Source organism: Wickerhamomyces ciferrii, contig 00169 (assembly GCF_000313485.1).
Source record: "Wickerhamomyces ciferrii WGS project CAIF00000000 data, strain NRRL Y-1031 F-60-10, contig 00169, whole genome shotgun sequence".
Taxonomy (NCBI): domain Eukaryota; kingdom Fungi; phylum Ascomycota; class Saccharomycetes; order Phaffomycetales; family Wickerhamomycetaceae; genus Hansenula; species Hansenula ciferrii.
Window position 1 is genome coordinate 1 of NW_011887571.1, and position 17433 is coordinate 17433.

Here is a 17433-nt window from a genome sequence, read left to right on the forward strand (position 1 = left end):
CACTTGGTCGGATCTCCAGCAAATCTATATTCCAAATTCCGACTGCTTTTAAATTTTATAAGTAAAAATTTAGGGCAAAAAAAGAAAATTGAATTGTACTGTTTAACATTTGTATTTACTTGAACATTTGTATTTCTGAAAGCAGAACTTTGAAGATTTAATTCTACTGTTAAAGCGCCATGAATTTGTTGTTTTAAGCAGCTTTATAATCCCGGGTGACCTAGTCGTTCGTGCCATCGATTAGTAGCTATTCCAGCTCTACGCATTTGATTATTAATGTTTTAACTTATATCAAAATGATGAGATTAATTTGATGAATTTGAGAATAATTTAAGATCATTACAGTATCTATATTCATTTATTATAACTTTTATAAGATGATTGAACTCATATGTTTGTATTGAACTACAATATCATCTTAAAAGTTTAATATAAAATGAATTTATTCTTTTTCAATTACTTTGTAGTATGTAATCTACAATTATACTCTATATTTAAGTATATTTATTATCAATATTATAATGCTCAACTGTAGCTAAGTATATTTATATCACATCTCTATATTCTTGTCTATATCTTGTATGTAATTAGTACTTTAAACTAATTTAATGAATAATATATGAGATATTATATAAAATGGTATAAAAATTGGTATAAAAAAATCCAATGATCAAAATATGAATTATAATCAACATGTATAATGGAAAAAAAATGAATGTAAACGTTTAACAAAAAGATTGAATATATAAAGAAAAGTTTAAATAGCTAATGTTTTGTTTTCGGTTTTGGTTTAGGTTTTGGTTCAAAAATTAACAGCTCTATTAACACTTTTTGATCTATCAACATCATTTTTATCTAAATCATCTTCAATACCTTCATCATCATTCCATTCTTTACCTGAATGATCTAAAGGTTTTTGATTTTTCTTTAAGAACCACCAAGTAGTTAATGCAAAGATAATTAATGCAGGTACAACAATACCAACAACACAACCAATAATAACTTTCTTTTTTTGAGTTAAACCTGAAGATTTATTTTCATTATTATCTTTATTTTCTGATGAACCTGATGATGAGCTTGAAGCTGATGATGATGATGAACTTTTAATTGAAGTTTCTGATGAAGTTTTAGAAGTACTTGTAGTTAATCTACCATCTGTAGTGAAAACTGAAGTGACTGTTACTACAGCAGTTGATCTTTGATTTGTTGAAGTTGAACTTGTAGGTGATGAAGTTGATGAAGGTGAATTTGATGAGGATCTTTGATTTGATGAGCTGTTGTTGTTGTCGTTATTGGTTGAAGTTGAAGTTGATGATGAAGATGAACTTGTTGTACTATCGTTATTATTATTATCATCTGATGAAGTTGTTGAAGTTGATGATGTTGATGAACCATCATTATCATTGTCATTATCATTGTCATTATCATTATCACCTGAACTTGTAGTGGATGTATTTGAAGAAGTTGTTGAAGGGCTTGTATTGGTGTTACTTGATGTAGTTTGAGTAGAGGAAACAACATTTGAAGAACTTTGAGGTGTTGAATTATTAGTTGATGATGAAGTTGATGAAGTTGATGTTGAAGTTGATGAAGTACCAGTAGTGGAAGATCCATTACCTTGACCATTTGAGCTTTGAGTTGAAGAATTATTATCATTATCATCATCATTCCCATTTGAAGTTGAAGATGAAGCACCATTCCCAAAACCTCCACTAGAAACACCTATATCAAAAGAAGATAAACTAGTATTTGAATCATCTGTTGTAGTTGTAGCTTGAGCATTTACCCAAGTGGATAAGATGGCCAATGCCAGGTATTTTGATAGTAACATTTGTGTATCTTTTGATGATAAATATAGTATAAGTATAATATAACGGTTAAACACTCAGATCTCAAATATTTCTAAATATAAATTCTTGTTGGGAGTTGAAAGTGTACCTGAATATATTAATAGACTGAGAACTTGAAATACTGGTTAACAACAATATCAAACGAGTGTTAATAAAGAATGGATCAATGAAATAACTAAATGAACAAAATGAACAAGATAAATATAAATAGTTTCCAAATTCCCATTAAAATGTTCAAAACAATTTTAAAACTCTTATACGATTACTCAGCGATGACTAGGCGCTCATTAATTTAATTTACCCTGTTCTTTTTCTGTTTTTGTATGGCCATTTTATGAAAAAATCAATTGTACTCATTGATAAAAGAAGAATTATATAGAGAAGAAGTATTATCAACCACTATAAATACCATAAAATGTCTTTAAATCAAGCAGATTTAGCTAACTTAGATGAATCATCCAAAAAGGAAATCTTACAATTTATTGAATCAGAAAATTCTAAAACAAAAGTTCAAACTTCAATTCATCAATTTACAAATTTATGTTTTAAAAAATGTGTTAAATCAATTGGTGATGGTCAATTAAATTCAAATGAAGAATCTTGTTTAAACAACTGTGTTAATAGATTCTTGGATACCAATATTAGAGTTGTTCAAGGGTGAGTTATATCAATATATTCTATCTTTCTTTAATAAATACTAACGTTTAATAGTTTACAAAATGCTCAACAATAAATACAAAACATCATACTGTACATATAATTTAAAACATGCACATAACCACTGTCTGACTATCTTGTAGAAGAAATAAAACCCACTTTTCCCTATCACTTTTACCTTTAAATTTATTCAATTTCTTTTAATTCCTGGTTATATCTTTGGTAATCACACGCAATTTCTCGGTATATACATAAATTTTTTTTCATGAGACATAAACATTTATAAATTTATTTGATTTCTAACTATATATTCACACAAAATGCTTTCAAGTTTAAGAATACAGAGAAGATGTTTCAGTTCATCTATAAAAAGATTAAATGAACGAATTACAGAGGATTCATTCGCTTCTTTTGGTAAAAATACAGCTTCAAAAAAAGATACAGATACTTTTATATCAGTTTTCAATAAAATTATGACATATAGAAAAGAAACAAAACAAACAAGTAAAGGTTCATTACAATTAATTTTTGAAAATAATTTAAAAAATAATACTGATCAAAATAATAATCAAAATCAAAATAATATGACTATATCAACAAATACTTCAAATCATGATATTAGAGATTTCCCATTATCAGTTTCAAGTGAAATTGTTAAAAATGATGATTTAGATATTCATAGAAATTTAATTGAAGAAATTCAAAAAAAACAAGAATTAAGAGAAGCTTTAAAACCAACAATGACTTATTTAGATTCAATTGATAATGATTATGATTTAATTAAAATTGTGGAAAATTATGTATCAATATTTGAACAAGAAACAAATTCTAAAAATTTTAAACCAAAATCTTTAATAACAAATGAATTTTTATCAGAAATTAAATTAAGATCAGCAACAACTCCTGAAGCTCCGATCATTGATCAATTTACATTACCTTTAATTATTTCTTTTTTTTTAAAGAATTTAGCAATAAAATTTGATTCATCATTAGAAATTATTTCATTTTTCCAGAATTTAAAAAAATTAAACATTAAAGCTTTCACATTTTTATGTACTGAAGAAGTTTATAATGAAGTCCTTGAGAGAACATGGCATAAATTTAAAGATATTAAATTAATGGATTCTTTAATTACTGATATGAAAGCAAATGGTATCATAGGAGATTTAGATACTATAAGTATCCTAGGTTTAATTATTAATGATATGGAATTATTATTAGATCCTGTGGATAACAAGAATCAATTTTATTCAGAAGAAGATTATCTTTTAAAAAAATCAATTGAACGTTATAGAATGGGTTTAATGCAAGTGGTGTGAATCTTATAATAACCTCATAAAAACTCGGGAAAACTTGGGAAAAAAAGACAGATATAATAAATATTGTAATTAAATAACCCCTGTACATAATAATAATAGATTATAATATAATATTCATGTATTTAATTATAAATTAAATAATTTTATGGTTATTGGTGTAGTGCCCATTTCAAAAGCTTGATTTGATTTTTTAAACCGATAACGAGAAAAAGTCAAAATGATGGGTATTATATATGTAATCTGGAGATAATTCCAACTTTTAATGCTCTTTAAATTTACTTCTTTGGTTATATTGTTAATAGGATACTGGTATTTGAATTTAATGACTAAAGAAATGCAATTTGGTGAAGTTTGTCAAAGTTCAAACAGTTTAGTAACGGATTTTTTAAATTTAAATGATGATGATCCACTAATAATAAATACTCAATTTAAAATTAAAGAATCTTTGGAGATATTGGATCAAACAATAAAGAATAATAAATTTAATGAAATTTCAATAAGTTATAATGGTGGGAAAGATTGTCTTGTTATGTTAATATTATATTTATCTTCATTATCCAAACATTATTCCAAGGAAGAATTAAATAATTTTGGAGAATTACAATCAATTTATATAAATTATGAATTACAATTTCCTGAATTAATTAAATTTATTGAATCATCCACCATAAGATATAAATTAAACTTAACTTCCATAACAATGAATTTAAAAGATGGTTTTGAAAAATATTTATCTCATAATCCACAAATAAAATCAATAATTGTCGGGACAAGAAGATCAGATCCATTTGCCTCAGATTTAAAACATATACAAAAAACAGATCATGGTTGGCCTGAATTTATAAGAATTCATCCAGTTATAAATTGGCATTATGATGAAATTTGGTGTTTTTTGAAAACTAATAAAATTGAATATTGTAAATTATATGATCAAGGTTTTACTTCATTAGGTGGTATAAATTCCACAATACCAAATCCAAATTTAAAATTATCAAATGGGGGATATTTACCTGCTTATAAATTATTAGGAAATGATTCACAAGAAAGAGATGGAAGAAATATTAAATCAATTGAAAAAGAAGTTAGAGATGAATGAAAAAAAAGTATATGCATATAGTATAAATTGTTTATAAATATATAAAAAAATATAATGATATCTTGTACATGAATAATTAAAAGCTGAAAATTTTACATAATTGTATTGTGTTTTCAATAGAAAGTATGTAATTAATTCTCTACATCTAAACATTTAAAAATAATCAATCTTCATTAAACACAAGAATATTAATTTCATAAAAACTAATATGAAATATCTTCATAATCAAGATATTCATGTTTACCATCAAGAGCAAAGCCCAAATTTTCAATATCTTCACTCATATAATCATTTGAAAATTTAAAAGGCTCACCAATAGTTGATTTATTAAAATCAAAAATTAAAACTTTATTTGTATAAGGATTAATTGAAATATTTCTTGGGAAAATATCATTATGATGAATACCTAAAGAATTAATAGTTCTAATCTGTCTTAATCCATCTTGTTTAGTTTCATCAGATTGTTTAATTCCATTTTTTGGATGATTATTAATATATGATATTGGTTCAATTGCAATAAATTTTTCATCATCAAGAATTGAACCTTCACTTTTTTGAATTAATCCACTAATTAATAATCTTGGTACATTTAATTCATTATCTTTTTTATATTCCAAGGCTAGTGTATCATTATAATTATTTATCAATTCAAGAGCTTCTAATTCATTTTCAAGATATGATTCATAATAAAATTCATAAATTTCATCATCTGTTAATTGATAATTTCTCATCTTGTATTCTGAATTCATTGTTAATTCTCTTGATATTGTTTTAACTATAATGTGGTCCCAATGATTTAATTCTGAATTTTTTTGTAATGAACTAATTTCACCTATATTAATCCCATTTCCATATTTATATAAAATATTAATCAAATGATTAGTTTGTATTTTTAATATTTTTGTACAAAGATGTTGATTAACAGATAAAATTTCATAAACATCTGCTTCTTTAGGTTCAATATTAATAGTTTCTTTAACACAATTACCTAATTGTGGAACATTTGATACTTTATCAAAATTAGATAAATCTATTAATCTTGAGTTGATTTGTTCATGAGGGTTAGTTTTAGGTTTCATTCGTTCACCAGCTATAAATCTTTTCAAAGATTTTTTAAATTTTAATACATTTTCACCTCTTGTTTTCATATCATTATGATTAATGGTTTTGGAATCATCAGGTTGATGTTGATCATTTGCTATAAAATTATGATATTTTATATGTTTGGATATAATTGAAGAAATTATTAGTTTTAAATTTATCAATTTATGATTTTCATTTCGATCAATTAATGATATTGATAATTCTTTTCCCTTTAAATCATAAATTTTCTGATCATTCAATATAAACCCATTTAAATGAAGTTCCAAATTATACCATTGCATATCATTTTCCAAATCTTCTATTGAAATTCCTAATTCTTTATTTGAAGGAATTTCAATTAAAATATGAGTAATTGAATCAGTAATAACACCAAAGAAACAATTATTCTCCATCATTCGATTTAATAATTCTTCATATAATAAATTTAATTTATATTTATTTTCAGTATATTGTGAAAATAATTCAAACAATTTTGATTTTGAAGGTAATTCAATTATAGGTGTAATAAATTCTGAAGTTTCACCAGCAATTGGTTTAGTTTTGATATAACTAATGTTTGTATCATAATATTCAATTTTATAATTGGTTTGATAATTAAATTGATCATTATTCTTATAAATATAATTAATTAAAATGATTGATGGTAAAACATAATGACCTTCATTAGAAGTATAATTAATAATGGAAGCTAATAAGATTTCAATAATTTTCATTGATTCCATTTTAGTTGCAAAATTAGTTAAATTTGCAAAAATGAATTCAACATCTTTTAAAAATTCTTTATAACCATTAATTATATTATTACAAAAATTTAATGCATCGACATCATCTTTAGTCTTAATTTTTAAAAAAAAATTCAAAAAGTTATCATCACCTCTTGTCAAATTTGTAAAATTTGATTTAATTGGATCATTATCACACGATGACATGAATTTATCTTCAAATAATATAATAAATTTCCATAAATTTAACCAATTTTCATCATTGAAAAGTAGTTTATTTCTTAAAATTAACAATATCAATTCATTATAAAGGTAAATTTGATCCATTTCTTGAAGGAATAATTGACAATCTTCTAATGAATTCAGCCCATGAGCACACACAGCTAAGGGAATGTTCTTGGTGTTATTTATCACCAAATGATTTAAATTTAAAATCATCTCTGTATAATCTTTTGATGTTTCTTCATTAAGTGTCTTGAAAATACCATCATTGTTCAGTGCAATGATCTCAGCAGCTAAGAAGCTTGTAGTAGCATCCACACCTTTCGAAGTCATGGTAATTAACAATATAGCAGCTTATAATTCTTTACCATCAATCATAAAACTTGGAAAGTTTTGTTATTTGTTAAAATTATAATCTTCTCAATGTTGAGTACTAAATTTCGCGTCTTAACTATGGTGGATACAAAGATGGATTATTATATACTTGGACTGTTGTTTATATTGAACTTTGAAGCTTTTAGTGAGTATTTGACGAGTTCAATCTCCTTTAATAAGTACTACAAATTATGAACAAGATTTAAAAAAACATTAAACATATCTCAAAATGACAAGTGCGAAAAAGATCAAGAACCATGTAGTTCAATCTTTAATCAAAACCAACAAGTCATGAGAATATGATATATCTATTAAGAACTGATATCTATGTAACGCAATATTATAATTTAATTTCATTTAATTTACCAATAACCACTTGAAAATTCGAAAAATTAACAACACATTAGTACTGGGATAATTGATCATTTAATATTGCATTAAAATAAAATTCAATCCACAGAAACACTAGATGGCAAAAAAAAATTTCGAAATTATCAAAGCACTATATGGATTACGCCAAGCACCCAGAGCATGGTTCTTAAAATCATATTAGAGCAAATATTGTATAAAATATTATAAACATTATAAAAGTAGAATTTTGATCCTTTCAAGAAAAAACAATCGATCGTTAAGGGAACCGTATTTTAAGTAATTTGTTATATAAGCAACTGGTCTATAACTATACACTATCAGCTAATCTTTTTGTTAATTAACTAATTAATAGCTTTTGAAAATCATCTCGACGTAGATAACTTCAGAATTAACAGAGGAATTGTATCTCTTTCCATTGATTATTATAGGGCTTATTTGACCCAAAACATCTAGTAAACCATCAGCTTTTACAAGAGCACTGAAAATGAAAACTATCAAAAATAAAGAAAACGAATCATTTTGGATGTGATTATTGGTGTGGTTTTGAATTGCATCAAATATATAAAGACTATCAATGAATTCTTCAAGGATATTCAGGAAAGTTGATATGACTTATACTACAATTAAATAAACATTTGCAAAACATTGAACATACTTCAAATAACTAGTGTGAAAAAGGTCAAGAACTATGTCAAGTTCAACCTTTTATCAGAACAACAAGTCTTGAGAATATGATATTTATTAAGAATTCATATATATGTAATCAATATATAATTCAATTTTATTGTTTATAAGGATTATTCATACCAAAAATTACTGCAAAAAAACTATATTGGAGTTGGTTTTAAAGCCTTATCACATCTGTGCCAATAAATAAATTTTTCTAAAAAGGTTTGACTTGGTTTGTTCAGTATTCCATCTGAAGGTTAAAGAATTAATCAGATTGTAGATTCACAATATGGTCTCTGTGAAAGAGTTCTAAAAGATGGACATACAATTAAAATTTTATAAAGTCAATGAAAAAAAAGTTCAAATTGTTTGTAATGTGTTATGTAATCTATATACTTATATTCTTGTTATTAATATACTTTTGAATCATAAACATATTGAGCATTTAATAAATATTATATTGTAATAATATTATTAACTATCGAACATAAGCTAATATACTACAATTCAATTCAAATTCAAAAACATTAAACATATCTCAAATAACCTAATGTGAAAAAGATCAAGAACAATAAAGTTCAATCTTTTATCAAACAAAAGTATTGGAAATGCAGTATTTATTGAGGACACATTTGTATAAACATATAGTTAATCCATAATATAATTTAATACAATGGCCTCAAAGAATTATAATTATGATGCATATCATATGTATGTTTGGTTGAAATAGGTGCAGGCCGTATTCCAAAACATCACTATCATTAATGTGTTTTAATTATTTGAACAGCATGATTGGATTTGAAGTTAACATTAAATTAAAAAGTAACGTGATAAAAATAAAAGAATGAATTTTAAATAAAATAAAGAAATTAGAATTGAAGAAATTGAAGAAATTCAAAAGTATTTAAATAAATTTGAGAACAATTTGAAAAATGAATTCGCGAATTATTACCATACTTATTACATAATCATAAAATTAAATAAACAAATTTAAATACTTTATATTACTTTCATTATTAGTTCATATATCACAACACACAGAATACAATATGGATTATCAAAACAGAATAGGGTCCAAAAAAGGTGGTGGTGGTGTCGCCAGTGCAAGTGAATCAAACAGTTATAGAAGAGAACGTATCAAAAAACTAGTATCAAATCAAATTGATTTAGATAATGATCCATATGTTTTCAAAAATCATTTAGGTTTACTTGAGTGTAGATTATGTCTTACTACTCATAATAATCCAGAATCTTTCTTATCACATTCACAAGGAAGGAAACATCAATTGAATTTACAAAAAAGATCTATATTGGAGAATAAACATCAACAACAACAAGATCATCAAGGTATAAGTATATCAAATATAAATAAAATATCAAAGGGGAATAAGATTGGGAAACCTGGTTATAAAGTTATGAAAATTCGTCATCCTATTTCACTTGAGATTGGATTATTAATTAAAATTAATTATTTACAAATATCCCCAGGAGATTCACCAAATTATAGATTTATGAATACTTTTGAACAAAATATTGATTTGAGTAAAAATTCAAATTATCAATACTTGGTGATTAATGCTGATCCTTATGAAAATATTGCATTTAAAATTCCATCAAAAGAAATATATAGTGAAAGAACAACTAGTGATAATGATGATAATGATAAATTCTGGACTTTTTGGGATAAAGATACAAAAGAATTTTATATACAATTTTTCTATAAAAATATAACATAAATAAATTAATTAATTATACAATGGGTATATTTATTTTTTCATCAATTTGATTTAAATATAATTTTAAATGTGAATTTAATTTTTCAATTTCTAAATTTGTATCATCATATTCCTTCTTGAATGAATTTTCTAAATTATATATTTTTTTTTCAATTGAATTTATATAATTTTGTTTTGATGAAAGATTTTGATCATTAATTTGCTTTTCTGTAATTAATTTACTATATATATCATTATAATCATCAATTTTTTTATCAAATTCTTTATATTTATCATCTCTAATATTTTTAGTCTTATTAAATTTTTCCTCGGAACTTTTAATTTGTCTTTGAATTAATTGAATTTTTCTATTAAAATCATTAAATTTTAAATTTGATTCTTCAATTTGTTCTTTAATTAAATTTAAATTTTTTTTATTTTTAATTTCTTTATTTAATTCAATTTTTAATTCATCAATAATTTTAAAACAATTTGTTAAATCATATTTTATAATATTAAAAGATTCAATTGTTATACCTAATTTTCTTGATCTTAATTCTAAATCATTTAAAACTTGTTGATCATTATTTAATGAATTGTTCATATCTTGTAAAATTTTTGTCAAGATATCTGGTGATTCAATTATATAATTCTTCATTTTTTCATATTGAGTTTTTGATTCCAGCAGTAAATAATTATGATCTTCTAATTGTTTAATTAATCTTGCTTTTTCTAATTTATAATCTAAATGTTCATTTGATAAATTTTCTTGAATTATTCTTAAATTTTTCAATTCTTGTTCAAATAATAATTGTTTTGAATTTAATTCTTCTAAATATCCATCACCATGATTTTGTTTTTCTAAAATTTGAATTCTTTCTTTTAAATTTTGATTTTCCTCTAAATTTCTTTGAAATTTATCAAATTTTAAATTATTTTCATATTTAATCTCTTCATTATCTATAAGATGTTCATCTCTAAATCTTGCAAAATTTATTATTGCACTTAAGAATCTTTGAACTCTCTTTTGGTCTGGTTTAATTAAATCATTTAATGTAAAATCATAAACTCCACAATCTTGTAAAAATTTAAAACTTAATGAGCTTAAAGATAAGAGACTTAAAGATTCATTAAATTGTTCTTCATCATCAATAGTATAATAATCATCTGTATTAATATCATTCTTTAATAATGAATTTTGTCTTTGTCTAATTTTAATTGGTGAAAGTCCTAAATATTTTTCAATAAATTGTTGAAATAAACCTTGTAAAAACATTGATGTAGGTTTATCTAATTCATCCTGTGTAACAAATATATCACATTGTTCTAAACATAATTTGATTTCATGATTGTCTAAACTTGGGAATCGATCATTTGTTTTAATTTCTTGACGACGTACTGAACTTTGTCTGGACATAATGAATATAATTCTCCTAATATAACCCTAAATAAACCAAAATAACCTGAACAAAACACACCAAATAACCTAGTAAACCAAAATAACACCTAGTAACCAGCAACCAAAGCCTTTAAATACTCTTAAAATCTAAAAAGAATACTTGAAATATAAAGAAATAGTTTTAAATACAACGCGTTTTGTTTTTTTTCGTTGTTTACATTTTTAAAAAATCAAAACAAATCAAAATCGTTGACTTCCTAATTAGGAAGTGAAATGGTGATAAGGATAATATACAAATTAACTATGATAATATAGTGTTATTTAATCTCAAAATTCTTATGGTGAAATCCATTTCTTTATATCTTCAATATTTGTTTAGATATTGTTTAATTAAAATATCTATTTGTATTAAATTATGGGTGTCCGACTTTTGTACCGATTGAAAAAAAAAAGATGATAACCAATATTTTATGAGTTTTACTAAGTTATTCAAGTTATTCTGGGGTAAAAACTATAAGGGAAATTATTTATAATGCTCAGAAATTTTACAAGATCAACAAGATTGTTCAGTACAAGATCAATACTTGCCAAAGACCATGGTGAAACTAATCTAAGTCCAAAAATCATTACTCAAAAAACCCCAGATGGTAAAGATGAAAAAGTTGTTAAAATTGCACCAATTGAAAGAGGTAATGAAGATATCAACAAGAAAAAGGCAAGATTAATTTATCAAAGTAGAAAAAGAGGTATCTTGGAAACTGATTTATTATTATCAAAATTTGCCAAGTTGTATTTAGATAAATTTTCATTGGAAGAATTAGATGAATATGATAAATTATTAGATGAATTAGATTGGGATATTTATTATTGGGCAACTAAAAATTATGATATTACTCCATTACCTAAAAAATGGGAAAATAGTAAAATATTGAAATTGTTACAAGAATTAAGTGAAAATAAAGAAAGGGAAGTGTTAAGAATGCCAAATTTATATTAACCAAGATGAAGACGAAGTCTGAGTCTTGTATTATACCATTAAAAATTGTATGGAATCATTCAAGACATTAGTCAAATATAAATAACTTTCACCAATATTCATGATATGTATATAAATAATTTATGATTACAAATATAAAATAATATAATTATATATTGAAAGTAAAACTAAAAGTAAAGTAATAAAATAATAAAAACAAAGAATTGAATAAACCAGCTATAAATGACAATTCCAAATCAATTACCATATTGATCATATCCACCATATTCAAAATTATTATTTGGAGATTTTTGAGAATTTGAAGAAATTGTTGTTGTTGCATCAACAGTATTACTATTTGAATTATTATTATTTGTATTTACCACTCCAGCTAATGGTCCAACACCAATTTCTCCCAATATAATTTCAGCACTTGTATTATTTAAATTAATATCTGTTACAAATTGACCTTTTTGTAAAGATAAATTCTTCAATTTTAAAATCAATTCAACTTCTTTTCTATTATTTTCATCAATTTTATTTTGTAAATTTTGAATATATTCTAAACCTTTTGTTAAAATTTGACCTTTATTTGGTTTCCCATCTTTTGTTCCACTTGATTTATCTTTATTATCATTGAAAAAATCTTCAGGTATTAAGGTTAATAATTCTTGAATTTTATCATTCATATTATCTCTTCTTTTACGTTCCACAGTATCATCATCATCATCTTGGATTTCTTTCTTGATTGATGATTTTCTTCTTGATGTAGATTTATGAATTTTATTTGAAGTATCAGCATTTGAATTATAAGATTCTGATAAAGTTGGTAATGCTTTTGCTAATGATTGTTTTATTGGGATTGAAGAACTTAGAGATTGGGATAAATAACTATTGTTGTTCAAACTTGAAGGGAGTCTTTTACTCTGTGAAGTTGAAAGATTATGTGATCCTTGATTTGTTCCCTGTGTTCCTTGAGCACCTTGAGTTCCTCTATTTTTTGCAAATGCATCATCAATGGAACTGAAGTCCAATAATTCATTCTCATCAATCGTTGAATCTGGGATGTTGAACTCTGATAAGTTGTCTGGCAAACTGAGTTGTTCGTCCTCTTTCTTCCCTTTGTAGTCCATGAAGTCCATGTTGGTTCCTTGTATTCCTTGTAGATTGTTTGTGATTTGGTGATATTTGGTGATGTTTTGTACTTTTCGTTGTTTTGTTTCCTTTTATTCTCATGAAAAACCAATTTCTTAACTATGGGAAACCACCAAAACTTCACCAAATCAACAACAAACACTACAAAAACAACTAAACAAACACCTTCAACAATGTCCAATTTCTTCAATTTCCTCCCACAAAGACAACCTCGCTACGCAACTTTATACGACGAAGAAGAATTAGAGGAACAATCACCTCAAAGTTCATTCTTATCAAGATTAAACCCATTCAATTCAAATTCAAATCCTGTTCAATTACCAGATACTGAAGCTCAAATAAATGAACCAGGATCACAAAATGATTACTTAGAACTTTCTAAATGGGATAGACTCATTATATTTGCAGTTGCCATGGCTGGTTCACTATCTTGCTGGATTGTTTGTATATTTCTTTTCCCAATATTATCATTAAAACCAAAAAAATTTGCATTATTATGGTCTTTAGGTTCAATTTTGTTTCTATTCAGTTTTAATTCTTTATATGGTACCAGAAATTACTTGGTACATTTATTCTTCAAGGAAAGATTATGGTTTACACTAAGTTTTAATGGTAGTATCATAATAACTTTGATTTCAAGTTTAGTTCTACATAGTACTTTATTAACAATCATATCATGTGTTTGCCAGTTCATTATTTCATTGATTTATACAATAAGTTATTTCCCATTTGGTCAGAATGGTATTAGATTAGCTTCAAATATTGCCATTGTACAAGTTGATAATTGGATAAATTCATAAATGTATATATTTATATAACTATTATAACACTGATTTGATTAATAAAACTTCATATGGTTGTAATTTAGTCAATTTCTTTTCAATTTTGGATAAAATCAATTCATTATCAATTGATTCCAATTTCAATTTATACAATTCAACTAAACCCCAAGTGGATTCAATTGAATCACCTTGAGTATATTTATCAATAAATTCATCAACCTTGTTAAAATCAATATTAAAATTTTTTTCAATACCCTTTTCAGCTAAAATTGAACTAATACCCTTTTCACAATTATTTTTTAAATTTAATACATAAGCTGGTATTAATTCATATTGATCATTTGTTAATTTTTTCAATTTACCCAATGCACCAATCGCCAAAGCAACTTTTTTCAATCTAAATTGTAAATTATATTGTAAATCATTTGTAATGATTTTATCAGAACCTTGTTCTAATAAATGATTGAAAAATTTGTTTTGGAAATCATCTAATGGTGTTTTAGAATCAATCAATAATTCACCGAAAACATCATCATCATCAGTATAAGCAATATGTTTTACTCTTTCAGATTCTAATGCCTTTTGTTTAGCAATTTTATCCTTTTTAGCCTTTTTATCATTTTTTTTAACTTCAACACTATCATCTTCAACAACTTGATCTTTTTCATTATCAAATTTATTAAAATAAATTTTTGATGCACCTAATACTGCACGCATATAAACTGGACTTGAAAAAATTTGATCTTCCCATTTTAATGTTTTTATATATGATCTTGCTGTACCTTTTCTTAAACAAAAAGTATGGAAATCTAACTGATCATTATAATATTCTTCAAAAATTTTAACAATTGCTTGGAATCTTTTCAAGGCAAGTCCTTTAAATCTTTTAGATTCTTCTAATGACTCAGCTTTTTCAGATAATCTAGCAAATGATTCACCATTTTCAATTATAAACCATGAAGCTTGCATTAAATGTAAATCCTTAACTCCATTAACTGAATTATCATTTTTAGTGAAAATTGAAACAGTTTCATAAGCTTTATCAATTAAATCAGCTCTAAGGTAATATTTAACAGTCTTGGAATTAATAAAACGATCTTGTAAATCTAATAATCTACCTTCATTAATAACTTCAGCTGCTTTAATAAATTCACCATAATGTTTTAAAACACGAGCTTTCAAAATATATAATTCAACTAAAGTTGGGGTATGATTAATAGCTAAATCAATATGATTTTTAGCTTTTGATAATTCACCTTTATATAAGAAATGTTGTGAAAGGAAATAATTTGTCCAAACATAAACAATTGGTGAAATTTCTGAAGATTTTTCTAAAAATTTTAAAACAATTTCTTCAATAATTGAAATTTTCCCTTGGTCTTTATATAAAGGTTTAACATTTGTAAAAGTTGCAGGGACACCTCTTTTTAAATTTTTTAATAAATATTCTTCAACTCTTAATTTAAATAATGAATCTTGAGATTTTAAGAAAGTTAATGGAATAAATGCAGGTGGGTCTGATTTTGGATAAAATTTTGCTAATTTTTGATATAATGAATCTCTAAATTTACCAGATTTATTTAAAGTACCTAAAGAAACTTCCAACAATGTATAATATTTAATATTATCAGGATTTCTTTTCAATAATTCACGATAAACTTTTGAAGCTTCTTTTGATTTACCTAATTTCATTAAATAAGTTGCTCTTAATTCTAATTCATCTAATTTATCAAAAGTATCTAATTTATTTAAATCTTTTAATGCACGTTCAATATCTTGTTTGGCAATTATATGATTTTTATATAATTGTAATTCAGAATGTTCATACATTTCTGCTTCAGTTAATTTATCAGTTGCTAATTCTTCAAATTTTGTTAAAACTTTTTCAGCTTGACCAAAATCATTATTTAATTCATGTGCAACGGCTAAACCAGTCCAATTTGCTCTATAACCTAAGAATTCTTCTAAATAAGCATGTCTTGATTTAGCTAAACTAGAATAATCACGATTTTGAACCTCCATAACACTCAAATCTCTCCAAATTTGTTTATTTGTTGAACCATTATCTAATGCTTTTTTAAAATGATGAGCAGCACCACGATAATCTTGTTGAACTCTTCTTAAAATACCTAAAATATGATTCCCAACAGGAGAATCTTCATTCTTGGTAATTGCTCTATTGACATAAATTTCAGATTCATTTTTTTCATTTAAACAATGTAATAATAATGCTTTCAAAGCTAAACCTTCTGAATAATTTGAATTTTTTTTCAATATACCATCAGTTAATTTTAATGATTTCTTATATTGTTTGGATTCATAAAGTTTTAAAGCTTCACGGAAATTACCGTCTTCCTTGTTCACCACAATTGGTTGAGCTTTTCTTCTTTGCATTGTGGTTATCAATTGAGTAAGTACAATCAAAGGGTTTTCTGGTTTTGTAGAGTATCATGATTTTAATTAATACTCGACGAAATTTCCAAACTTTTTCAATTTTCTTCACGCGAATTTTTCGGTTTGAGACGCAGAGGTATAGACTTTTAATTAAAAAACTATGTTTATTGACAATTATCTCGATGAATTTGTATATAAACTACTATTTTAAATGTGATAATCGTGATATTCAGACATTATTATACCCTTGTATGACTCCTTACTTCCCCGGATGTCCTTTAAACGCAGCTTTCAAACATTCATCTTCATAACCAGGAACTTGAATATATTCAACATCAGCTTCTTTTAATTTCCTTAATCCTGTATTCTCAGCAATAAAAGTATCAGGTTCCAAAACACCAACAAAGACAGTCTTAATAGATGTCCCCAAAATCCTATCCGTACATGGTAAATTCCCACTTAATCTTTCTGAACATGGTTCCATTGTAGTATAAATTATTGTACCTGGTGGAACATCTCTATCTTTACCTTCAAGTTTATTTTTAGTAAAATATTTTTCTAATGCACATTGTTCTGCATGTGTATTACCTGGTAATTCTCTTGAATATCCTGTTTCAAGAATTTGT

At 25.0% G+C, this 17433-nt stretch overlaps 11 protein-coding genes across 11 annotated transcripts; 6 read left to right on the plus strand and 5 right to left on the minus strand.

Moving 5' to 3' along the window:
* Nucleotides 1–802: 802 nt before the first annotated feature.
* On the minus strand, nt 803–1831 carry BN7_4507 (uncharacterized protein; the record flags this gene model as incomplete). Its single annotated transcript, XM_011274894.1, has 1 exon — nt 803–1831. One exon carries the CDS (start codon nt 1829–1831, stop codon nt 803–805), a length of 1029 nt encoding a protein of 342 aa, XP_011273196.1.
* Nucleotides 1832–2265: 434 nt separating this feature from the next.
* Nucleotides 2266–2511, plus strand: TIM8 (protein transporter TIM8; the record flags this gene model as incomplete). The annotated part of the gene is made up of 1 exon (XM_011274895.1): nt 2266–2511. One exon carries the CDS (start codon nt 2266–2268, stop codon nt 2509–2511), a length of 246 nt encoding a protein of 81 aa, XP_011273197.1.
* Nucleotides 2512–2827: 316 nt separating this feature from the next.
* MTF2 (Mtf2p) lies at nt 2828–3826 on the plus strand (the record flags this gene model as incomplete). Its single annotated transcript, XM_011274896.1, has 1 exon — nt 2828–3826. The coding sequence occupies one exon, from the start codon at nt 2828–2830 to the stop codon at nt 3824–3826; it is 999 nt and encodes a 332-aa protein (XP_011273198.1).
* A 217-nt stretch (nt 3827–4043) lies between these two features.
* On the plus strand, nt 4044–4922 carry FAD1 (FMN adenylyltransferase; the record flags this gene model as incomplete). Its single annotated transcript, XM_011274897.1, has 2 exons — nt 4044–4050; nt 4129–4922. 2 exons carry the CDS (start codon nt 4044–4046, stop codon nt 4920–4922), a joined length of 801 nt encoding a protein of 266 aa, XP_011273199.1.
* A 203-nt stretch (nt 4923–5125) lies between these two features.
* Nucleotides 5126–7303, minus strand: BN7_4511 (uncharacterized protein; the record flags this gene model as incomplete). Its single annotated transcript, XM_011274898.1, has 1 exon — nt 5126–7303. The coding sequence occupies one exon, from the start codon at nt 7301–7303 to the stop codon at nt 5126–5128; it is 2178 nt and encodes a 725-aa protein (XP_011273200.1).
* Nucleotides 7304–9435: 2132 nt separating this feature from the next.
* Nucleotides 9436–10122, plus strand: PRP11 (spliceosome assembly protein PRP11; the record flags this gene model as incomplete). The annotated part of the gene is made up of 1 exon (XM_011274899.1): nt 9436–10122. The coding sequence occupies one exon, from the start codon at nt 9436–9438 to the stop codon at nt 10120–10122; it is 687 nt and encodes a 228-aa protein (XP_011273201.1).
* Nucleotides 10123–10135: 13 nt separating this feature from the next.
* On the minus strand, nt 10136–11518 carry NUF2 (kinetochore-associated Ndc80 complex subunit NUF2; the record flags this gene model as incomplete). The annotated part of the gene is made up of 1 exon (XM_011274900.1): nt 10136–11518. One exon carries the CDS (start codon nt 11516–11518, stop codon nt 10136–10138), a length of 1383 nt encoding a protein of 460 aa, XP_011273202.1.
* A 514-nt stretch (nt 11519–12032) lies between these two features.
* Nucleotides 12033–12497, plus strand: SDH5 (succinate dehydrogenase assembly factor SDH5; the record flags this gene model as incomplete). The annotated part of the gene is made up of 1 exon (XM_011274901.1): nt 12033–12497. One exon carries the CDS (start codon nt 12033–12035, stop codon nt 12495–12497), a length of 465 nt encoding a protein of 154 aa, XP_011273203.1.
* Nucleotides 12498–12733: 236 nt separating this feature from the next.
* RTG1 (Rtg1p) lies at nt 12734–13618 on the minus strand (the record flags this gene model as incomplete). Its single annotated transcript, XM_011274902.1, has 1 exon — nt 12734–13618. One exon carries the CDS (start codon nt 13616–13618, stop codon nt 12734–12736), a length of 885 nt encoding a protein of 294 aa, XP_011273204.1.
* A 186-nt stretch (nt 13619–13804) lies between these two features.
* On the plus strand, nt 13805–14431 carry BN7_4516 (uncharacterized protein; the record flags this gene model as incomplete). The annotated part of the gene is made up of 1 exon (XM_011274903.1): nt 13805–14431. One exon carries the CDS (start codon nt 13805–13807, stop codon nt 14429–14431), a length of 627 nt encoding a protein of 208 aa, XP_011273205.1.
* A 21-nt stretch (nt 14432–14452) lies between these two features.
* Nucleotides 14453–16807, minus strand: NAT1 (peptide alpha-N-acetyltransferase complex A subunit NAT1; the record flags this gene model as incomplete). The annotated part of the gene is made up of 1 exon (XM_011274904.1): nt 14453–16807. The coding sequence occupies one exon, from the start codon at nt 16805–16807 to the stop codon at nt 14453–14455; it is 2355 nt and encodes a 784-aa protein (XP_011273206.1).
* Between the last annotated feature and the right edge of the window lie 626 nt (nt 16808–17433).